The sequence below is a fragment of the Bos mutus genome, chromosome 7, assembly GCF_027580195.1.
Source record: "Bos mutus isolate GX-2022 chromosome 7, NWIPB_WYAK_1.1, whole genome shotgun sequence".
NCBI lineage: Eukaryota > Metazoa > Chordata > Mammalia > Artiodactyla > Bovidae > Bos > Bos mutus.
Window position 1 is genome coordinate 66068197 of NC_091623.1, and position 25358 is coordinate 66093554.

At 38.2% G+C, this 25358-nt stretch overlaps 1 protein-coding gene across 1 annotated transcript in view; it reads right to left on the bottom strand.

The window, feature by feature from the left end:
- Positions 1 to 12886, bottom strand: part of CCDC192 (coiled-coil domain containing 192) — a 212291-nt gene extending 199405 nt beyond the window's left edge. Inside the window, exon 1 of the mRNA XM_070374845.1 lies at positions 12729 to 12886. Within this exon, the coding sequence (XP_070230946.1) occupies positions 12729 to 12860 (132 nt within the window). The 5' untranslated portion in view covers positions 12861 to 12886. The remainder of the gene's footprint in view (positions 1 to 12728) is intronic.
- Between the last annotated feature and the right edge of the window lie 12472 nt (positions 12887 to 25358).

The following is a 25358-nucleotide window of genomic DNA, read 5'->3' on the forward strand; positions in this document are numbered from 1 at the left end:
CCAGAATTGAAAGAGACACGTGTACCCCAATGTTCATCACAGCACTGTTTATAATAGCCAGGACATGGAAGCAACCTAGATGCCCATCAGCAGATGAATGGATAAGAAAGCTGTGGTACATATACACAATGGAGTATTACTCAGCCATTAAAAAGAATACATCTGAATCAGTTCTAATGAGGTGGATGAAACTGGAGCCTATTATACAGAGTGAAGTAAGCCAGAAAGAAAAACACCAATACAGTATACTAACACATATATATGGAATTTGGAAAGATGGTAATGATAACCCTGTATGCGAGACAGCAAGAGACACAGATGTATAGAACAGTCTTTTGGACTCTGTGGGAGAGGGAGAGGGTGGCATGATTTGGGAGAATGGCATTGAAATATGTATAATATCATATATGAAATGAGTCGCCAGTCCAGGTTTGATGCACGATACTGGATGCTTGGGGCTGGTGCACTGGGACGACCCAGAGGGATGGTATGGGGAGGGTGGAGGGAGGAGGGTTCAGGATGGGGAACCCATGTATACCTGTGGCAGATTCATTTTGATATATGGCAAAACCAATACAATATTGTAAAGTTAAATAAAATAAAATTTAAAAAAATAAAAAAGTAAAAATGGTGCACATCAAAAATCTTAAAAAAAAAAAAAGTAACATCTTAGAGGAAGTAGGAGGGGCTGTGAAGCCTTTGCCCAGTGGCGGCAGTAATAGGTTCTCTACCAGAATCTGACAGAGAAGTTGGGTGCAGTCTCCGAGACCGATTCTCTGACTCTCCTAGGCATCCTCTGAAATCCATTTTCTCCTGAATACTAACTGGAATGGGTTCTGTTCGTTTCAAGTGTGAATCTGACTGATTACTTGTTTGTTTGACTTTTAAGTAAGTGATTTAATTATCCTGAGCCTCTATTTCCTCCTCTCTAAAAAATGGAGGAAATGCTAACTTACTGAGGGCTGCCGTGGTGATTAAATGTGGTCATGTGGAAAAATGCTTAGCATAATGCTTGACCCATAGAGGGAAGTTGCTTTATTTATTTATTTATTTTTTTAATCATCTTTTTAAGCTCTAGATTTTATGTTTCTGTGGTATAGCTCCTGGGAACTTACAGCTAAGGAAAGAGCCTGAGCTCTTGACCATAAGGATCAGAAACTCTTAGTATTTGTGGTGGCATTGGCATTATGTAGCTGCATCTTCCCTGGTGGCTCAGCCGGTAAAGAATCTGCCTGCAACACAGGAGACTGCCTGCAATGCAGGAGACCTGGATTGTGGGTTGCCATTTCCATTTCATTTCAACCACTTCAAGCCATTTCCTTCTCCATCTCCCACATCTCCTGCATTGTAGGCAGATTCTTTACCATTAAGCCACTGGGGAAGCCCTAGAGAAGATACAGTATTACAGTTTATTTACCTTTTTATTTAAAAACTTTAATGTGGCTACTAGAACATTTTAAATTAGATATTTGACTTTTAAATTATGTATTTCTATAAGACAATGCAGCTCTAAGTGGTGGAATCAATCATGTAAGTGAAACAGACTAAGCATCTTCAGATCATGACTTCCGAGAGACAGGTGAATGTCCTCGGTCATGAATCAGTAAATGAAACACACACCTCTAAAGACAAAAAAGGAGACTCTCATACAGGACAAGCTATATCACACAGAATTTTGCGACAGAACTTGGACTTTCCTACTTTGTTAAGGAAATGTGTGACACTATTCTGCCGTATTTTATAACAATGATGTGCCAGAAGTTTTACTTGGTAACAGGTATATTTGCTATGTTTATTTATTTATTTTTTTCCAACTTATTTTTTAATTTTATTTTATTTTTAAACTTTACAATATTGTATTGGTTTTGCCAAATATCGAAATGAATCCGCTATGCCTTTATTCTTCTGTCAATTATTTGAAAATAATTTTAAAAATGAAAAAAATTTAGATGAGTTTATATAATCCAGATGGTCAGTAATGATGATTATTTTCCTAGTATACTGAATGTTAAGAACTTGAGTAATTTGAAAGTTACCTTATGGGTACTAGGCTGTTTGCTTGTTTGTTTTTACCACAAAGCAGTTCTGAAATTGGACCATTCAGATCTCAGCATTACATGTTAAGCAGTCACAAAGAAAGTTATTATGGGAGATTTTTATAGATTTTCAGAACATAATTGTCAGAAAAGAATATAAAACACATTTGAAGGCAAAAGGCCAAATGCAGCTTTACTCAGAAGGAGAAAAATTAATAAGATTCAGAATATAGTTACCACCACGGACATAGATATTTCTATTTTAAGAAAGATTCCAAGTAGAAATGGCCCCTAGGGAAAGCAGACTGTTCTAGAATTTATAGCATTTTCCTTAGGCATTTGAGGCAGGCAAAACAGGGATTACTTTTTTCTAAAGAATGTTTCTGAACTGCATCTAATTTTAAAATATCTTACAATTTAATTTTCTTTTGCATTAACTATATGATTCAAGAACATTTTCTTCCCTAACTGAAAAATGTGACCAGCTATTCAATAACAAACACATGAGAATCATTCATGTATTGACTGACTGCCGTTGATAGGTAAGGTCCAGAGCTAAAGCCTGGAGATAAAGCTGAATTCATCAAATTTTCTACCCTTCAGGAGCTCATAATGTGAAAAAAGTTGAGAAAGGGAGGACAGATACTCAGATAAGTGGACTCCAATATTACAGAGATGAGAAAGGAGAAAGGAAAAAGACATGTATTGAGTGACATCACTGGGCCATGAATTTTCAATATTCTATGTCCCCCAAATTTAGATAATATAAAAGATATAAAAATGAAAGTGAAAATCATCCAGAATTTTACCACCCAGAGGTTGCCACATGTTATTATGTACTGAAGGTGTGTGTTCCAGGTCCCATCAAATTCGTTATGTTGAAGCTCTATTACCCAGTGTAACAGAATTAGGACATGGGGCCTCTGGGAAGTCATTAGATTTCAATGAAGTCATCAAAGTGGTGTCCTTATGATGATCCCATAGTGCCCTTGTAAGACGAAATCAGAGAACTCTCTCTTTCTATTACCTTCTCTCCCTTCCTTCCCCCTTTCACCCATGTGAGGATATAGCAACGAGGCAACTATTTGCAAGCTAGTACCCAACCATGCTAGCACCCTCATCTCTGACTTTCCAGCCTCTAGGATTGTGAGAAATCAGTGTCTGTGTTTTAAGCCACCAGTCTGTGGTATTTTGTTATGGCAGCCTGAGCAGACTTAAACTTCGTATTTGGTGTATAATCTTCTAGGCTTGTGTGTGTGTGTACTTGAAGATGAATAACATACAAAACATTCATAATATACCATAATACGTGGTTCAGTTCACTTCAGTCACTCAGTTGTGTCCAACTCTTTGCGACCCCATGAATCGCAGCACGCCAGGCCTCCCTGTCCATCACCATCTCCCGGAGTTCACTCAAACTCACGTCCATCGAGTCGGCGATGCCATCCAGCCATCTCATCCTTGTGGTTAAATTCTTATCATTTTCAGTTAATAGAATTTCATAGGTATCTATATTTGAATAAAAATCTCATTTCCCTCAAATTTTAGCTTTAAAAGCTATCATAACTTTGAACGTTCACAATAAATTTTACTATTTGCACAGGCAGTTTTCCCCACTATTCGTCAAACCTGTAATAAGCATATATGTGCATCTTTGTGACCTTGTTTTTCTAATAGTATAAAGGGAAAAAGTGGTTACTGGATTTTAAAGATTATATTCTTGACACATATTTAAGATTACATCCTCCCACCCGTGACATGAGAATCAAACTTTTCTTACACCCTTGACAATAATAATATTTTCAATACTTTCTATGTCTGTCAAACTTATAGGTAAACATGATATCTAAATTCAAATGTTTTTATTTCTTTGTCTCCATTTGGATATCTTACTGGGTATTTGTATGTCTTCTTATAAATTGGAAATTTTGTTCTTTGTCCATTTTCAATTTAAGGGCTAATCTTTTCCTCATTGATTTATATGAGACCTTAATATATGAAGGATATTATATTGTAATAGATGCTACAAATATGTACTAATACTTATTTTGAATATTTATAAATACTTCTTATATGGGTTAAAATAGTGGTGTACTTTCTTATGAGATATAGAATTTCTGGAGACTCAATTATCTTTTCATCTTTATGCATTAATGCATAACTTTGAGGGGAGAGTGAAGTTTTTGCAGAAGCAAAATCTAATCAAAACTTGGAGAAACATTCCATTTCTCTGAACCTCATTAAGTACAGATAATACATCACTTTGATTCAAATTATTAGACATATTTTGAAATAACTGATTCACTCTGATACCTTACCTAAATTAAACAGCTCAGCTATTGACATGATGACCTGGAGCTATTATTCCCAGCAGAAAATTTCAGTTTACAAAACCATCAAAATAAATTAAGCTGATGTTATCCAACCTGCCTGATGAGACTGAGGGCAGCCAGAGGCCAGACTTTATCCCTGAGAGCCTGCATCCTTGTGCTTCTCATCCCCAGTCACCCCACTCTCTGCCAACTTCTCTCCAAGCATCCAAAGTCTGACTTGAACCCTTCAGGGGATAGTCTCTCTCAAGGAAATCTAGAAGTTTGGGAAAGTATTTTTCTTCAGATGACAGCAGTTGAAGTGTGCTCTCATAGTCAGACTGATTGATTCCGTGGTCCCCAAAGCACATTTTTCCCTTGCCCTGTCTTCTTCTGATCTGAACATTCAGCTTTCAGAAAATGAGCAAATTATACATGAAACTTGGGCTTTCTAGCTGGCACAGTGGTAAAGAATTTGCCTGCAGGAGACACAAGAGACATGGGTTCTATCCCTGGGTGAGGAGGATCCCCTAGAGGAAGAAATTGCAACCCACTCCAGTATTCTTGCCTGGAAAATTCCATTGACTGAGGAGCCTGGCGGGCTACAGTCCATGGGGTCACAAAGGGTCAGACACGATTGAGGACACATACATGAAACTTGAGTTTATCCAGAATATTTATTCAGAGTAACCCTTAAATTCAACTAATATATTTAACCTTTATATAGTCATATATATATATATATATATATATTTAACTTCTTTCCCCTTTCTACATTTCAAAACTTCCTGTTGTGTGTATACACGTACTGCTTAACATTTCCACTTTCACAGGAAAAAAAAAAAAAAAGTCAGCACAAAGTACCAAGTTTTTTCCTCCCAAAATAATGCCTGTTGTTTGGAACTTTTTGCCATTTGAAGAAGCCAAATAGAGAAAAAAAATGTCATGGGCATCTGATGAAACAAATTTGCAGACACTCAAATACTTCAGTTTACAGAGGTCCTTTGCTCCACTGATGCTTCTTGGGGACATTCTGGAAAACAGTCTATCTGTAAACAATCTGTTTCAGGGCCACGTGTTGGCTAAATTTCTTTGCCTGTTGACATTTTTTAAAAGGAACAATTTGCATGTGAAAACAGGACCTTTTGTTTCTTATACATTTACTCTGTTAGAAAAATTAAAAACAAAACAGGTCATCTTGCCTAACTGCTTATGAAGGAGCATTTTGTAAAGGAAACTTCCTAGTTCTTTGGCCAATCTTATTTTAAACTACTCTTTTTTAACTCTCTATTAACTCTTAAGTTGGATAGAACTTATTATTAAAATGAAAAGTTCTGGAGGTAACATTTTATTTTGTATCTAACTATAGTATTTCCTTTCTTAGGTTTAATTATTTTCTTATTTATGTCTAGCTTTATATTGCTGTAGTTTTGTTTGTGTGTTTTTGGCTGCATCAGTTCTTAGTTATGGCATGCAGGCTCTTCTTTTTGGTGCATGGGCTTCTCTAGGCATGCGGGTTCAGTAGTTGTGGCTCCTGGGCTTAGTTGCCCCACACCATGTGAGACCTTAGTTCCCCTACCGGGGACTGAACTTGTGTCTCCTGCATTGGAAGGCAGATTCTTAACCACTGGACCACCAGGGAGGTCCCCAGTATTGCTATAATTTTTGTCTACCAAAATATTTCTGAAAATTCTTCTAGCACACGATATGATTTCACTTGCCCAGTCCTGGAGTTGTTTCTGGCCATGTGACTTCTCTGGCTAATGAAGAAGGGGGAGACACGGTGTGTCTGCACTTCCAGGCTGAGCACTCTCTGCACACTCCTCCCAACGCCGCCTGCCTGGATCGCAGGAGGGCGCTCCCAGGCAAGGCTCCCATCCAGAGGCCCCTCAGTAACAACGATCAACAGTGTCCCTCTGCCTCCCAGTGTGGACGGCTATTGTGAAGAAGAAATGAATCATTCAGATAAATATAATATGAAGATAAGCCATTAGCCAATTGCAGCTAATTTCCTTCCAAAACTTTAATGAAGTTTTGATATTTCTTGATAGTAGCCAAAGGAAAAAGAAATATATTTCTCACCAATGTTGCCATCACTACCACCTCTCTATGTACTGTTTGACCTGAACTCTCTGTTGAAGTTGTTGCCTGTAGAATCCAGGTTACTAAACTAGCTGAACTTTGAGATGATTATATAGGGACAACAGTGGGATAGGAGCAGGAAAGCCTGACCTGGATCAGTACCTCATTTCTTGCAAGATACCGATATAAAAATGAGGCATGAGAGGTTGAACAGTGTGTAGAAACTCAGACTAACATCTCGTGTTCCAGCATCTGGGGAGCTAACATTACCCATCCAGATATAGTAATGTTGGTAATATTAGATACTATCTAGATGAACTAGCAGATTTGATTTCTATACTATTCATGTTCTTTTATGGCGGGAAAAAGCCAACTGTTAGTTTGAAACCATGAAACTTACCATGCTTTTAAAAGTGTATTTCCTTTTGGCTGTGGTTGGGTCTTTGCTGCTGTGCAGGCTTTTTTCTGGTTGCGGCAATGGGCGGCTACTCTCTAGTTGCAGTGCACGGGCTTCTCATTGCAGTGACTTTTCTTGTGGAGTACAGACTCTAGGGCACATGGGCTCAGTAGCTGTGGCTCCCGGGCTCTAGAGCACAGGCTCAGTAGTTGTGGCACACCAGCTTTAGTTGCTCCTAGGCGTGTGAGATCTTCCCTGATTAGGAATCAAACCCATATGTCCTGCATTGACAGGTGGATCCTTCACCACTAAGCCACCAGAGAAGCTCTACCATGCTTTATTAAATGTTTTACTTCCTTAAAGTTTGCAGATTTTCATTAAATCTCTCACATCAAGAAAGATTTGTCTGAAGGATGATCAAAGTTACAGAGACAGTTTCTATTCATATCTTTTGTCTTGCCCTCAGTTACAGCACAATGGCTGCTTTGCATTTCTTGTGAATTTCCATTCGCAAAACCTCATTCATTCAGTTAGACTTATTCTGGTTGTGTTATTCTATGGGGTTAGAGTTCCAGGGTTACAGACTCTCAGAGATTTGGCTACAGAGGGCTTATTGGAGATGGCTCTTATAAGCAACACCTATAACAGAAGAAAAGAAGCAGAAATGCAACAGCGGCCTGAGCTGATTCCATTAGCGAGTTGGCCCGGCCCTTCAGGATTGCCCTCAAAAAAAGGGACCCAGGTCTTGCAGCCCTGCATCAACTAGTCACTGGATGCAGGTTGACCCATGAATGGGGAGGACTTTGGAGCAATGGAGTGCCTTCCTCCAAGTAAGATTCCTGGTGATAGGCTCAGCTGCTGGTCGTCTCAGGCAAAATTAGCTCAAAGTAAATCATAGATCTAAATGTGAAACCTAAAACGATAAACCTTCTGGTAGAAAAAAGAAAATATTTGTGACCTTGGGCAAAGATTTCTTAAATCAGATAGCAAAAGCATGATCCATGACAGTACAAATTGATAGATTAGACTTCATCAAAATTAATAACTTCTGCTCTTCTAAAGACACTGCTAAGAGAATGAAAAGACTAACCATAGACTGAAGAAAACACCTGCAAAACACACATCTGAAAAATTATATGTATCTAGAACATATAAAGAACTTTCAAAACCCAATGATAAGAAACAAACAACTTAAAAATTTGTGTTGAACAAAACATTTCAATAGATATGTCACCAAATGAGATAGAAGGATGGCAAATAGATGAAAAGGTGCTCAAACACCATTAGTTATTAAGGAAACGAACATTAAAACAACAATGAGATACCACCTCACCTATTAGAATGGCTAAACTTAAAAGGCTGATCTTACCAGAATCAGAGAGAATATGAATAAACTAAAACTTCCATACACTGCTAGTGGGAATGTTAAATGATACTACAAATTTGGAAAATAGTTTGAGAGTTTTTAAGAAAGTTAAAAATACAGATTACCATGTGATTCAACCATTTCACTCTTAGGGATTTACCCAAGAGGAAAGAAAGCATATGTCCATACCAAGATTTGTCCATGAACATTTATAGCAGCTTTATTTGTAAAAAGTCAAAAGCTGGAAATAATCTAAGTGCCAGTCAGTGGGTGAAGGCATGAGCGAACTGGTGCATTCAGTGCAGTGGAATACTATTTAGCAATAAAAATTAATTATTAATGCACACTAAAATGTGGATGAAGTTCAAGACAATTTTGCTGAGTGAAAAAAGTCAGTAAAAAGTTGCATATTGTATGACTTTATTTGTATAAAGCTCAAGGAAATGAAAACAATACATAATGACATGAAACGCACTTCCTTGGAAATAAGGTGGGAAGGAATGAGTAGGAGGGATCACAAAGAAGCACGAGAAAGCTCTGGGAGTGATGGAAAGATCATTATCTTGACTGTGATGGTGGTTTCACGTGTGTATACATATGTTAAAACTCATCAACTTGTACACATTATATTTGTCAAGTTTGCTTAAGGAAAAAAGAGAAAGGAAGAAAGAAGAAAGAAAAAATAAAAGGAAAAGAAAGGAAACAAAAATCTAAAACAGTTCTGAGATATCATTTCTTACATATTAGAGTGGTAAAATAACCTATTATAACAGCAACAAGTCTTTATATTTAAATATACATAGAAATGCAATTCTATATTGATCTCATTTCAAGATAAGTAAGAATGTCTCCTTTAAATCATTTAAAATGTTCATTTGAAATACAAGCAGTATTTAACAACTGTAATTCATTAGTGATTTGAAAGTTTGCTTGTCAAAGGGAAGAATCTTTTGAAAGCTATTTCAGAATGCTAAAATTTAGAAATATCATAAATGTGACCAAATATATGCTTCCTGCAAAATAATGCTATGTTATACCTAGTACTAGAAGAATAGAAGTTATACAATTTGACACAATTTAAGGCATTCTTATCTTTCCCGGTTTGTCAAATGTAGTATTTTAAAAGCTAATTTAAGCTTTTTTTTTTATAAAGTTGACTTCCTATATAGTGCACTATGAACTTGACCTTATGAATTAAAAAATTTTACAATGCTTTAATATTTTTGGCTCTTAATAATTCTTTAATGAAGTCATCACTGAATTACAATTTGAACCCTAAATGGCTTATGAGGTTTTATAGTAAACCTAGTTTTGTAAAATGAGTGAAAAAGTTCATACATATTCTAGCATTAATGAATTCACAGCCACACTCTCATTTTTGGATGTGCCACTCCACATAACCAAAAGTCATGTGATGTTTTTACATTGTTTGTTTCTATGTGTCACAGTTTTCAGGAATAGTTCACAGGGAGAAACCCTGAGTCAGGTATCTGGTTCAGGTCACGCCTCCTTGCAATAGAACTTTTATCTCCTAAACAATTTTAAATGAGATGATTTATAAGCACTAGCTGTTCTTTGTCAGAGGATGTTAAAATGGAGCAAAGGCAACAGCTCAAATAACATTCTAATATGGCCCAGATAAACAGGGGTGACCTGGCACCTGCAAAGTGGATCTACGTAAATTCTCACTGGATTATACCATAATGTTCTTGCTCTGCAGTTAACATATGACTCATCGATCACTTAACAGCTGGACTCTCCCTCAATCTCCTTGACTCTAAATTTCTTAATTTCTAAGGTGATAATAACAATATTCATGGAGGAGGAAGAGAAGAAAAGTACAATCGTGATGATTCTAAAAAAAACCACCCCCATCTGCTGCTGTGACAGTTCAGAGAGACAGCCATCTGTCAGTCACCTAGGGCTTTGCCTGGAACTCAGTCCAGTCGTTCTGTTTCAGGTGGTATTGATTGAATGCCGTTTTGGTAACACAAACTTTCTTTTAGGGGCATAGAGATGCATGGGTCTTCCTACGTGGTGCTAGTGGTAAAGAAACCGCAGGAAACATAAGAGACAAGGGTTCGATCCCTAGGTTTGGAAGATCCCCTGAAGGAGGGCGTGGCAACCCACTCCAGAATTTTTGCCTGGAGAATCCCTCAGACAGAGGAGCCTGGTGGGCTACGGTCCATAGGGTCGCACAGAGTCAGATATGACTGAAGCCACTTAGCTGCAGAGATGAATAAAGACTCTAAGAATGCACAGTTTACCAGGAAAGTCAAGATGTTAAAGTACTGTTCAGAGGCCACATGCCACAAAGGGAGAGTGTGTTTCATTCTGCTTTGGTGCTTGAGATGCCTTCACAGAATTAAAGACGTTTTTATCCTTCATCCGTGTGTTCTCTATCAAAGCTAACCACAACTATTCAAAAGAGGCATCTGAGACCCACCTACAATTTGGTTCCTTGTAGTACAGAGCAGAATCTGGTCTGTTAAATAATCATCCTTTGAGTTCCAAGATTTGAAGGGGGTTGTGCATTGAGGCGGCAGCACTAATTGTGACCATCCTATGGCCTTCAAGTCTCTAATCCTAACTGCCACCTCAAGCTAAATGTATTCTTTTAGAAATGTAAAAATTCAGTAACTAAAGTAGAAGCAGTTACTTCAAGCCCCCAGGGCTCTCAACTCTGTGAAATGTAAATTGAAAGAAGATAGATTCTGAACTCCTGGAAGCTAATTGGGAGCCCTAGGCAGAAATCCTAAATGTAGTAATTGGCACCTTGCCCTTTTCAGTGTCTTAGACAGCCAGTGAGAGGGTCACCTCTAGGGTGTTAACTGATTAGCATTGATAGAGAAAAGGCAGCCAACAGAGATTGGTAGGCTGAAGCTCCCGTTTCCAAAACTCCAATTTAACTACTAGCTCAAGGGTTACAACTAACCAGAGGAAGAATGTTTTCATATAGTGCCAGTGAGGGACATTCTTCCTTTGGACAATAAGACCGTAAATAACTCTACTACATAAGTTAAAAACTCACTGAAGAATCGTAATAGAATATTCAGTGATAACTAGAGGTAGAAAAATTCTTCATTAAAATCATATTCTAATCTAAGTTAGTTTCCCTTTGACTTCTATTTCTTCATCAAAAACCCACCTCCTAAAAATTTCTGTGGGTTTGAGACATACGTCCAGTCTGTCTGAGAAGTGAAAGTGAAAGTGAAGTCGCTCAGTCGTGTACCACTCTTTGCGACCCCATGGACAGTATCCTACCAGGCTCCATGGTCCATGGGATTTTCCAGGCAAGAATGCTGGAGTGGGCTACCATTTCCTTCTCCAGGGGATCTTCCCAACCCAGGGATGGAACCTGGGTCCTGAGTTGCAGACAGACTCTCTTCTATCTGAGCCACTAGGGAATCCCCAGAATAAATGAATTCTTAGATGTTAACACTGAACAAAAGTAATTGTGTGGAAGTAAGGTTCTGAATATGTACCTCACTAGATCAAATGTTCTTAGCTGCTGATGATGGGGGGGTGGGGGCGGTCATGAGTAGAAAAAGAATGCTGAATCCAGAAAGAAATAGAGAAACCAAAGGGCAAGGTCCCACAGTGCACAGAGTAGTCTGTTTGAAATGAATCTATTCCTAACAGCTATACCACTGTACACTTGCAGATAGTTTCCCAACCATTGTCATATCCCAAACATCTTATATCAAATAGACTATTAAAGTCTCATCATCCTCATTCTACAGATGAAAAACAAGGCTTGGAGAGTTTAAGTGACTTGGGGCATTACAGCCTAATTCCTAGTCCTGCAATCTTTCTTCTCTACCACACTGCCTTTACATTAGAGCTGGAAATGTTGTTCCAGAAATGTCTGTGGGTAAAGTCTAGTGGATCCTTACTAAAACTGAGCCAAGGGTGTACAGATCGCTCATTCTTTTTCTTTTTTAAGGGAAATCCTCAAACTTGCATAAAAATAGAAAGCTAGTATAATGAGTCTCCATGAACTCATCACAGCTATAATACCGACCTACCCAATTGTCACCTGAGGCCTCTGGGGGGACTAGTTGAGGCTTAGGTAGAAAGGACCCAGCTGCCCCAGAATGACTTGAAGAGGAATGAACTGAGAATATTGGGAAGAGACTGTGATTTAAACCCAAACAAACCAAGTAAGATGAGTTACCCAATCTGTTTCGTGTCTAAATTCCAGAGTTTCCTCATATACAAGCAAATACTTTGAAGTAACCCAGGATGTCTATGCTTGTGCAGGACCCCAGAGAGCAGTGTGAGATCACAAGGAAAAACGTGATCACAGCCACTGCATACCAACTTCCCTCCTCCCCAGCAGCATCCTCTCATTGATACCCTGCCCACTTTAACACATTCTACTTGAAAAAGTACATGTTTTATTTTTTAAAATGTGTACTAGTAAAATATGAAAGAGAAACTCTGTTAGAAAAAATCTCTACATTAATTAAAGAAGTTACAGTTTCATGAACTGTAATGCTTTTAAAAGAGAAACTCATGAAAACCTCTTTTCTTACCGGTATTGTGTTTCTTTGTTGTGTATTTGACGCTGAATTTCCAGACGTGGTGCTGAAATAAAGTAAGAGTTCAGAATTCCAAAATTTTCTCTCAGACATGAACACACTCATACACACACATACACACCCCATATCTAATAGATCTTTATGCTGTAACATTGAAGATGTATCTTTTAAAGTATTTCCTCCCAATGTCATTTTCTGAACATTTTTAAAGGAAGTCAAAAGTAGGGAATGTAAACTTTACTTGAAGAAGATAAAATAGCCTTTAAAGGTCCTCTTGAGAATAAGCAGTCTGAACAGTACAATCTGTTCTGAAAACCTGCAAAATATCTTATTTCAACTAAAAAAAAAAAAAAAGAGAGGAAAAACATAACCTATGAAACAGCAGACTTTGAGAATTCTTTGTCTCCTACACTGCTTCTCAATCAATTTCTCTTTGTCTGCTGGATTATTTCCAATAGTTTACAAACATGCTGTTATTTAGTGCATCTTGAGCCCTCTTAACCCTTTAGTTTCTGCTTGATTACTCTGATCCCCATTAGAGCAAAACTATATTGTCACTGTCTCTAATTCCTTTCTTCCTATTTTTTGTTAAAAACACTCCATTCGGACTCTTACAACTATCATTCCACAGAAATTGCACTTACTGAATTCACTAGTGAGTCCACATTACTATAACCAGTGGTCATGTGTCACAGTTCATCTTAACAACTTTTGACATGATTCAAGACTCCCTCCTTGAAATGCATTCTTCACTTGGCTCCCAGGACATCCTAAGGTCCCAGACTTTCTTCCCATTCCATCTGCTGTTCCTTTTCAGTCTCCTTTGATGTTTGTTTCTTCTTTCTCTCAACTCTCTACATTGGCCTGTTCTCTTCTCTACTCACATTCACTCCCTTGGTGAGCTGCCCCAGCTTCGGGGATTTAAATATTATTAATATGCTGGGGCTTCCCTGATGGCTCAGACAGTAAAAGAATCTGCTTGCAATGTAGGAGACCTGGATTCAACCCCTGGGTCAGGAAGATCCCCTGGAGAAGGGAATGGCAACCCACTCCAATATTCTTGCCTGGAGAAACCATGGACAGAGGAGCCTAGCAAACTACAGCCCATGGGGTCGCAAAAAGTTGGACATGACTGAGCAACTAACACAATATGCTGACCACTCCCCAATACATTTTTCCAGTGCAGACATCTCCCTTGAAATCCAGATTCATTCATTCGATTGCTTTCTTGACATCTCCACCAGGATGTCTAATAGACATCTCACTTTCAACATTTCTAAAATCTAACTCCTAATTCCTATTCCCAAATCTGCTCTACTTGCAGTCTTCTCCATCTCAGTTGATGATGACATTATCTTTCCAGTTGCTCAGGCCAAAACCTTGACTTTTCTTTTTGTCATGGAAACCAAATCCAACCCAACAGGAAATTTGGGGATCTACCGTCATAATACATCCGGTACCTGGCCAGTTTTCACCATCTTAATTGCTAACAACCTGGTTTAAACCTCAAGCCACATCAGATCTTACCTGGACTGTTGCATTAACCTCCTAAATAGCTCTCTCTGGTTTCACTTGTGCCCCCTATCTTCAGTTTTCAATACACATCAACTGTAAAAATATTATTTCACTCCTCTGCTAAAAACAAACAAAAATCTCCAATAAATGATTCCATTTCACTTAGAATAAAAGCCGAAGGCCATGTAATGACCTACAAACTCCTAAAGATGTCTTTGCCATTCAACCTTTCCACATACTGTAGGATTCCATTCCATTCCCTTCTCCTCCCAAACATACCCCCCTCCCCTTTACCTGTCTGAATTCATCACATATTCCTCTGCTCAACTCCTCCCTTTTGAGTCACACTGGCTTTCTTATTGTTCGTCCATTACTTATGCCAGGAAGTTTTCATCTATACTTGTCCACCGGGCTTTTTACTAATTCCTTCTTTTCTTTGCTCAAATATCCCTTTCTCAGGCAAGCCTACCACATGCACTTCATTTAGAATTAAGCTCCTCACTCCTCTGTCCATCCAAATTACCATGATTGATTTTTCTCTGCAGTTTACCACCTTCTAACACTTTATGTACTTGCATGTTTATTATATCCATTGTGTTTCCTCTCAACTGAACATACAAATTCCTTAAAGATAGGGAATTTTTTGTGCTGTTATTTTGTTACTCTATCCCTAACATCTTCAAAAGGGCTAGGATGGTCAGTAAAAACTTGTTGAACGAATAAATGAATCGTTGAGTTAATAAACCTCCAATCTTAATAAGTCATTCTGTTGTTACCAGCCAGCAAGCCTTATTTTACAATACTGGGGCACTTTTATTATTTTCTATCTTACTATCTCCCTAATGAGTGTGTTATTTTTATTCCCATATTTCTGTGCATATCTCTTACTTTAAAAAGTCAAACCATTTAAAATGTTCACAGAGTAATCAGTGACTATTGAACAAAATTAATTAAATTCCCACTTAGTGAAGGACACACTGGGGTTCTGAGAGATATAATTGTTTTTCTTGCATCATACCTAAATCAGCTTTCTACTTGACAGTACCTCTTTATCATGAAATGGAAAACACGCTTTTGATCATCACAGTTGCTGGGCAAAACAGCAAACCATTTGAAGGACCTTAATAAGCTGGCCTTTTAACTAATTTTACTTTCTATCAATCTATCTCGCAAAAACTGATATTTTTGCCAAACTTGATTTTTACTACCCTGTAGTTCCAGGGCATGTGTTTATCTTTTTCTTAGATTGTTTCCTCATGCTCTCATCTCTGTTTGTTAAAATCATACCTATTCTTCATGACAATGAAAGGTAAAAGTGTTAGTTGCTCAGTCGTGTCTGACTCTTCGCGGCCCCAGAGACGGTAGCCCTCCAGGCTCCTCTGTCCATGGGATTCTCCAGGCAAGAACACTGGAGTATGTTGTCATTCTCATTCCTCATACCACAGGTCAAATGCTGCTCCCTGCCCACCTCCCCCACCCCCAAGCCTCTTCAGTTCTACTGGTCAGAACCATTTCTTGCCTCTGTGTCCACAAGCAGATTTTGGATGTCTGTCTTTTATAGCTTTTATTTCATTTCATGATGTTGTACAGCTATTTGTCTACCTTTATTTTTGCATTTCTCAATGACACCTCCCAGAAGACAAGGACTGTGCTTAATCAAGAAATTAATATTCAATCACTGAAGGAAGCCAAACCAAAAAAAAAAAAAACCTGAGTCCAATACATGTGCATATTCAGATGTGACACAGATATACAAGAAAAAGTACTGTTTGAAGCTAATTTCTTTTAGTAATGCCTGAAACAAAACTACTGGTTTAAAAGGCAAATTTGGCTGCCTGACAGTAATATTTAAAGGTCATGAGTCATGGCCTCAGGGTAACCATAGTAACTTAGCATACACAGGACAAGTCATATTGTACCATAATTAAGGGAACAAAAGCTTTAGAAAGCCTATTAGCCTGGAGAGAAAACAAATTAGAATTAACAAATATATTTATGAAGCTTGTTTTATTGCAGTGATTTCTTACTTCAGGGTTTATAGAAGAGCTGAAAAAACATCTTCAAATTTCTTTTGGCAGGAAGTAATAATATGACATATAGGCCTTATAGTTGCTTTTTCCAGTACTTAATAAGGACATAAATATTTCATTCCTTTCAGTGAAAAAAAGTCTCTATATCTGTTCTCCCAAGTTTTTACCTCCTTTTTTTCACCAATTGGTCCAAGTGGATAAATATTTTAATAAAATTCGTTTGGAAATACACCTATTGAGCACCTTGTCTCTTCTAGGAGAGGATAAAGAGCTTTGTTTCATTTCCTAGGTTAGTTGCATCCAGCGCCTAACCATCCCTGGCTTAGACAACACAGGTGCAAGTTCCCATTTGGTTTCAACTATATACACTGTGAAGTAGGTCTGTCTCAAGGGCCTGGGAAGACGAGGGGAGAGAAATTAAGGCAAGCAGATACATGGGGCCAGTTTGTTCCTGCTTAGAAGTGAAAGAGCTGAATTGCACCATTCTAAAAGGGAAGAAATATCAATAACCTCAGATATGCAGATGACACCACCCTTATGGCAGAAAGTGAAGAGGAACTAAAAAGTCTCTTGATGAAGGTGAAAGAGGAGAGTGAAAAAGTTGGCTTAAAGCTCAACATTCAGAAAACTAAGATCATGGCATCCGGTCTCAACACTTCATGGGAAATAGATGGGGAAACAGTAGAAACAGTGTCAGACTTTATTTTGGGGGGCTCCAAAATCACTGTAGATGGTGATTGCAGCCAGGAAATTAAAAGACGCTTACTCCTTGGAAGAAAAGTTATGACCAAACTAGATAGCATATTGAAAAGCAGAGACATTACTTTGCCAAAAAGGTCCATCTAGTCAAGCCTATGGTTTTTCCTATGGTCATGTATGGATGTGAGAGTTGGACTGTGAAGAAAGCTGAGCACCGAAGAATTGATGCTTTTGAACTGTGGTGTTGGAGAAGACTCTTGAGAGTCCCTTGGACTGCAAGGAGGTCCAGCCAGTCCATTCTGAAGGAGATCAGTCCTGGGTGTTTTTTGGAAGGACTGATGCTAAAGCTGAAACTCCAATACTTTGGCCACCTCAAGAGTTGACTCATTGGAAAAGACTCTGCTGCTGGGAGGGATTGGGGGCAGGAGGAGAAGGGGACGACAGAGGATGAGATGGCTGGATGGTATCACCGACTCGATGCACATGAGTTTGAGTGAACTTCGGGAGTTGCTGATGGACAGGGAGGCCTGGCGTGCCGTGATTCATGGGGTCGCAAAGAGTCAGACACAACTGAGTGACTGAACTGAACTGAACTGAAAGGTGAAGTGGAGTTTCATGGTCATCCACTGTCTCCTTCATCAGAGCCATGCTCCATGCTTGCACAGAAGACTCTGTTCCATATACCAAAAAAAACAGGCATACCATTGATGATTTACAGTGACAGCAAAGCCCGTCTTTCCACTTGACTTCCCTTCTGATGGTACCCTGGGCTGTTCCTTTCAAAGTTGTTGTTTTTATCACAGGCCATTTTTCCTCCATTTGGTAACATTGCATTCACTTCTCCAAATGTCAGCACATTGACATGTCATCTCTAAATGTGCCATGTTCAGAGAAATGAAAACAAGTGTTTGCTAGATTTTTATTTTCTTTAACAGAAACTACCTTCAAAAAATTTCCTTCCCCCAAAAGATTGTCAGTCTTTTGAGAGTCACGGACTCCTATGCATGTAGAAATGTTTCTCACAAACAGGAGAATTTGTGAATTTCTCATTTCATTTATGGATCATAGACATAGGTTAAAAGGAAATAAAAGCAAGGCTCACACATTTCATGTTGAAGAAGGAAATGGCAACCCACTCCAGTATTCTTGCCTGAAAATTTCCATAGGAGGGCTGTAGTCCAAGGGATTGCAAAGACTCGGATACAACTGAGCAAGTAAGCACACATTTCATGTAATGAAATACATTTTAAATCTTAATAAATCAGGACTAGAGTTACATGTGTGCATATCACAAGGACGTCATTTTCTAGGATATAGCTCTTTCTACAGAAAAGTTCTGGTCATCTCTCTTACAAGGTTTAAAAGAAAATTCTAAGTGGAAGGTATATCTACATTTTAAGGGGAAAGAAACATGGTGTCAACATGCATATTTTCTAATGATTAACTATAGATCGATTGTAGTAGGGAACCATACTTTGATATTTATAGCCAGAGTTGGTTTGGATTTCTGTTTGAATATGGTTGGAATGACCTAACTTCTTTTGTGTATATCTCTTGGCAAGGGAGCAGTAAAGATGACATTTCATTCCAGTGATTCTAAAAACGGGCTACCTCAACTTCCCCTTCTCACACCAGTATAATGGTTGGGGTGAGTATGTGATTTTGGGAAGAACAAGTGAGGAACATTTTATTCATTCAGCAAACATTTACCTAACACCTTCTGCATATCAGACCCTGCCCTGTGATCTGAGAAGGCATCCATGTTCAAAGAAAGGGATCATTCTCCAGGAAAGGAGAAAAAGTCTATCTGATATTTTTCCCCAGACATGAAGGAAAGGTTTTCTTTGAAGCACCAAGTGAAGGCTACTTTATCTATAAATTCCCATGAATTCTTTTGGAATGGGAGTAGTTAGGAACTCACCTGCTTCTCCCTGGGGTTTCACACCCTGGGGCCACAGATGTCCTGCTGTAACATTCTCCCATCTCAAATCGGGCCCCCTGAGGTACCCTGTCCGTGAGACAGACATCAACTATCCCCATTCCTTAGACATTTAGAATCCCTGTTACTACTCTGCTGTCCCCGTTACTAGGCAACCACAATGGCTGAGGAAAGGACCGTTAGCTTCCCAGAGAAAAAGTTTCAATTACAAAGCCACAGTAACCTCTAAAAACATCTCACAAATCAGATCCAGGCAGGAGTGTAGATGAAAATCACTATGTATTCATCATTTCTGGAAAATGCACTCAAAGTGGGCCACAAGCAATGATTTTTGTGCTCAAACCATGACATGTTTACATTCAGAGCCAGTGCTAAGGAAACAGTCACACTGTTTGAGTGTGTGTAGTCACAGAAGTGGATTGGTTTACAGGCTGCCAGTAGTTTTTGCCACAGACCACCTCCCCCTGTGATAATATTCCTTTCCTGGGACCCATAGGCCCCAGGCAGAAAACTGCACCTGGCCACATCCTAATTAAGGCTTCTATCCTGATTTCGGATTGCAGAAGTGATAAATTATGCTGATTAGCTGGTGATCTGCTCACTGTCACAAATCATCTGTAGCCACTGCTCCTTCTTCCTTGTTGTTTGTTGGAAAAACACAGCCACTTTCTCCAGCCAGTTGCTACATCTCTCCCTGGATGCGTTTGTGGACCCAGAACAACTTGCATTCACTCCATTTCCTGCCCTGGCAGGAAGTACATATAGGACCTTTGCAGTCTACAGACAGAATCACTCCTGGGCTTTGAACTCTTATTTTCTGGGCTCACACAAACCTAATCACACAGTGCATCCAAAATAAATTAGATTGGTAGGAGAGAAATTTTTCTAATCACAGTTTATTTCTAGGGATGGAGCATGTAGACCAGATAACTGCAAGAGTAGTGAAATCAGTTCAGTTCAGTCGCTCAGTCGTGTCTGACCCTTTGTGACCCCATGGACTGCATCATACTAGGCATCCCTGTTTTTCACCAACTCCAAGAGCTTGCTCAAATTCATGTCCATCAGGTTGGAGATGCCATCCAACCATCTCATCCTCTGTCATCCCCTTCTCCTCCTGCCTTCAATTTTCCTGGCATCAGGGTCTTTTCAAATGAGTCAATTCTTCGTATCAGGTGGCCAAAGTATTAAGAGTTTCAGCTTTAGCATCAGTCCTTCCAATGAACACCCAGGACTGATCTCCTTTAGGATGGACTGTTTGGATCTCCTTGCAGTCCAAGGGACTCTCAAGAGTCTTCTCCAACACCACAGTTCAAAAGCATCAATTCTTCAGTGCTCAACTTTCTTTATAGTCCAACTCTCACATCCATACATGACTACCAGAAAAGCCATAGCTTTGAGATGGACCTTTGTTGGCAAAGTAATGTGAAATCAGTGGTAGCTTATCAACTAAAGAGTATAATAAGCATTTACTTCTCCAACAGAACTTTGTCACCCAGATCCCTGGTAAAAACAAGTAAATGCTACAACTAAAGTTATGAACCAATGAACAGTTGGTGTTGTAGGAGGAAAAATCAACACTAATTAGGTGGATGTGGAAAGATAAAAACTGGGGTATTGGCCTTGCCTCTAGTTAGCAGTCTGTGTGAAATTCAGAAAATCATCTTACCTCTTTATCACTTTTTTTTTTTATATAAAAGACTCAACTTGAGTTGTTTCTGTCACCCTTCCAGCTTTAACATTCTGTTCTGTTTCCCTAGCCCATCTTATTAAAAAACCCACAGAGTGGATTACACTTTACTGCCTTTTAGAGGAATGTGCAGATATTCACTGCGTGGTTGATTCATACCAGTTTTTGAAAGAAGGTCATCTCAGTAATGGCTGGTGAAAGGCAGTGTAAGCACTAATTATTTATAATGCTTATTAATCTTATCTTACATCTCATGATCAAAAAGAGGTGAGGAGATATGGCTGGTACAAAAACAGACTTTCAAAAAGTCCTTGAAAAACAAAGTAACCTTTCCACTATTACTTCCCCTTAAATGAATGCTACAGGGAAGGATTTCAGAAGGAAGTGGTAAAGAAACTAGCAGGTTTATTGAAGACATATTAGTCTACAGAATTTTTGACTGAACAGGCTAAATAATGAAATAAATGATTCTATCCTTTTGTGGTTAAGTTGAAGGAAAAAAACTTATTAATGAAAGTCATTGAAATGAACTAATTTTTAAAAGATGGACTAAATCTTGAGGAAAAACTACAAAATTTCCCTCTAGACTAAAGGAAAAGGGGTATTTTAAAAATTTCTAGAAATAAATATAAATCATTGGCACTTCCTCCATTAACAGCATTTTAAATTAGAAAAAAAAATCATAAGCTCATCAGGGCTCTTAAAGACCACTTTGCATAATCTGAAAACTTACTTGTCTGTCAGGAGTAGATCTTATTTTAGAATCAGAAATCATATATGTATATATAACAAAGAAAAATCCTAAGGAGTATACATAATTTATGTGCTCTCTTCCTAATACTTATCAAGATTTCTTGTTAAACTTAGGTCAGAGAAGAAATAAGATAAGAAATAAGACCAGAAAAGAAGGTAGAAGAAGAAACATACAGTGAGCAGAGAGCAAGATGGAACAGATAGTAGATTACAATGAATTAGAATGGCTGAGGAGAGAAGACAAAGCTGCAGGGAAAGAGCCCTTTGGCTTTTATCTGTCCACTCACTTTCAATTCACTAATTCACCAAACGTTGAAGACCCATTGTGCACTAAGCATGGTGTGAGGCATAAATAAAATCAATACTGGTCCCCATACCCTTGGAACTGATCATTTTATCAAGGCTGTCATTCTAATAGCCATGAATGTTCTATTAGAAAAAGAGTAAATGAAGAAAGTGTTGGATGTTCCAAAGGGTGTCCTAGCTTAACAAATCCCAAGCACCTAAAGAAAGAATAAATGAATAAAAACAAGCAGAAGTACCTCATAGATATTCCTCCCATGGAGGCACAATTCTGTGGGGACTAATGACCACTTTTCACAGAGTTGACCTAGGGAGTTTAACTGTGTTTTCATCGTAATAGACCTAACGTGTCAGTGCCCGTGGCTGGGAGCTGGGGTGAGTCTGACCTGGGGGAGGACAAGGGGCACAAGAAGTACCCCTCTTCTTGTCCTCAGTCCATGAACTGTTAACAACCCAAACATCTTATAATTGATTGCAGCAGCTTTCCTTGTGTTTCTCTCAAGAATTAGCCAGCTCTCTTGTCATTGTTTTTTGTGACCCCTTCCCTGTGTTGCTGATTGCTTGACACAGTGGGTCTAATTATCTCCAGGCTTCCAGCATGCTTTAATGAAGAGGGTTGTTTATCTGGGTGAGCAGAGAGGCTTGCCTACCCCTTGGTCCTAAAGTCTTTGCTCCGAAAACAGGAATAAAATTAAAAGCTGTTAGCTGATGAGCAGAAATGTCAACTTTTCATCTCTGGCTTTTTTAATGGAAGAAAGTTGATATTCTTTTTCCTTCCTCACAATTGTATATTACATGAACATTTGTCATATTAGGAATCCCAAATAGTCTCTTAATGCCCCTATAAGAATTGTCTCTGTCCCTTGTGTTCAGTTTTAGAGAGACAATAAATTCATGTACTCAGCACTCACCATATAACCCAAGAAAGGACAAATACTTATATAGACAAAGAACTGCATAGCATCTGAAATTGGCCATTCAGCAACTGGATCCTGGGACTTAGAATCTCAAACAAGTGACATAAAAATAAAATAAGCATTTGAAGTTCTAGTTATCCATACGCTCATTTATTTTTTTCCCGCAAGTACTTATTGAGGCTCTGCTACATGACAGGGACTTTTCTAGATGCTGGTGATATAGTGATAAAAAGCAAGACAAAGTTGCTACCCTCATAAATTTCATACTTTAGTTGGTAGGGTCAATAAAAAAAATTACAGAAGATAATTTCAGATAGAAACAAGTGCTATAGAAAGAATAAAACAAGAATGTACAACTAGGAACAGGAGACAGCATAGAACTGAAACACAAAGGGTAGGAAAGAGCAGCCTAGGGATGTTCGCAAGGAAGTGTTCTGGCCAGGGGTTCAGTCCTATCCCGTTGTCGTAGAAACACGCTAAGTAGCAGCATTAAAACCTGTCCGGCCTCATGTCTTTCTGTGCTCCCCTTCACAGAAAAATTCATCCAAAAAGTTGCTTATTTTTCCATCTCTCTTCAGTCTTCTCCAACTATTCATAGTATCCACTGGAACGGCTTTCATGCAGGCCACAAACAACCTTCACTTTGTCATCGCCCTTACATAGCCGCATCCTGACTTAAACTTTCCCTATTACGAGCCCTGCTTCTTAGTCTCTGGAATGGCCTTGGTTGCTGTCCCTTCCTAACCAACCCTAACTGCAAACTCTGCTGATGTCATGAGCCCCGATAGACTGCCAGTTAGTTCCATTTTTCTTTTCTTAGCCCAGATTGGTTTCTGTTGCTTCGAACCCAACTCTAATTCATGCACTTCAATTTTTCTATTTCCTGTTGATTTTTATTCAGGAAACCCAATTGTTCAACGTACAGCCCAGTCCTCGTTCATGATTTTGCTTTCTTTTAACTGTTATACTGTCTTGTTGAGGACATATTTGTGTTCCTTCTATGATTGACAAACTTCTTTTATAGTTATTTATTTCTTGAGAGTAAATCACTCATTTATTTAAAAACATTTGTTATCATGTATGTTCCTATCACAGTGTAAGATATTGGAGTTAGACATAGGTAAAAACAGCAATGGTTCCAAGAAATTTCTTTTTGGGTTAATATATTTTAAAATATTTTTCCTGTTTTCCCAAATACTTTGCTACACTAGGTTCTATTGAATCTATTTAGAGTCTCTAATTGTATCTCTATTAAAATTTCTTGCAGGTTAGCTGTAAAATTAAATATAATTTATTTAAATATTATATTTTCATCTCTAATGGTTTTTTTATACTTCCAATAAAGAATCTAGACTCAAATAAGTAAAACCCAAGTAGGTGACAGTAGGGAATCTTAAGAAGTTGTTTCTCAGGAAAATCATCTTCTCTGCTAGGATTTTTTTCATAGCTCACGGCCAAATAAATGAACATGTTTTGATGGATATTGTATTGTGAAGAATACTTTTGGTTACAAGTTACAGAAAAGGCAACTCATAGCAGTTAACTCATAAAGGAGTTTGCTGGCTCATGAGAGTAGAAGGTTCAGAGATTAAAAGTACTTCAAGGTTAACCAGAGATGGTATCAGAACACAGTATCTTTCCATCTTGCCATCTTCTATTACCAGCATTGGCTTCTTCTGATGACTTACTTTCCTCGTGGGTATAGAATGGCTGCCAGTAGTAAATGTGATTCCAGGTGACTGTTCATGGCTACAGATAGAGAAAGAGGGTTGCTTTCCCTAATCTTAGACAAAAGTCATCTGTTTTGTTCTAATTGAGTGATCCTAAGTAGCTGAGTTGCACTGACTTGGAAAATGTGATTAACTTAAATCTGAAATATATGTCCACTGTCAAACCAACTATTGTGGCAACAGGAAAGGATCTGGGAGAACCCACCTTTTAGGACTAAGGGTGGGATATCAATGCCATTCAAATCCCATGGCTACTACATAGTGAGGAAGGATGAAATATATTTGGGAGGCTTTAACCATCCAATGCAGGCATATATTTGCACATAATCTTTATATAATTTGCATATGCATTTCTTATTTGGTTATTTTATATTAGAAATAACAATGATATCTTATTAATATAGGAGGTTGCCATATAAGTGATTTACATATTTTTTATGTTATCTAGACAAGAAAATATTCAGTAAGATTAATTTACTATTATAATCCTTAAGGTCATTACTTCTCTATTTTTGTGTTTTCTTCCTCACTGAGGCATATACCAGCAAGGGAAACAAAAAATTAAAGGATAAGAACACTTAATATTTTTATCTCAAATATAATTTGAGAATCACTCTTTTAGATAAAACTATAAACAGTAGCCCTATAGTAATTTATATATCATTTATCCTCAGAATACAATACTTCTATTTAAAATACACTGTACTCACTAACCCTACTATATTCATAAAACTACCAGTCATTTTGTAGCTATAGATTAGAAATTATTTTGAAATGATTTTGTCTAATGATATGTTTATTTAACTTAAGACATTCATTTTAATCTCTCTATTCCAAGAATGATAAAACTGCATCTTTACTCTCATAGAAACAGCAACAAAACATCTTGATGATGTCAAAAATTCATAAAATCTTCCTTCATATTCCCTTCAATCTTCCTTCATAGTTCATTTCATTATTATTCCTTCACTTTTTCTACCGTTCATTGAATTTGTTCACTTGATTGAATACTCAGCCTGTACCAGGCACTTCGAGGCACTGAAAGTGTGTG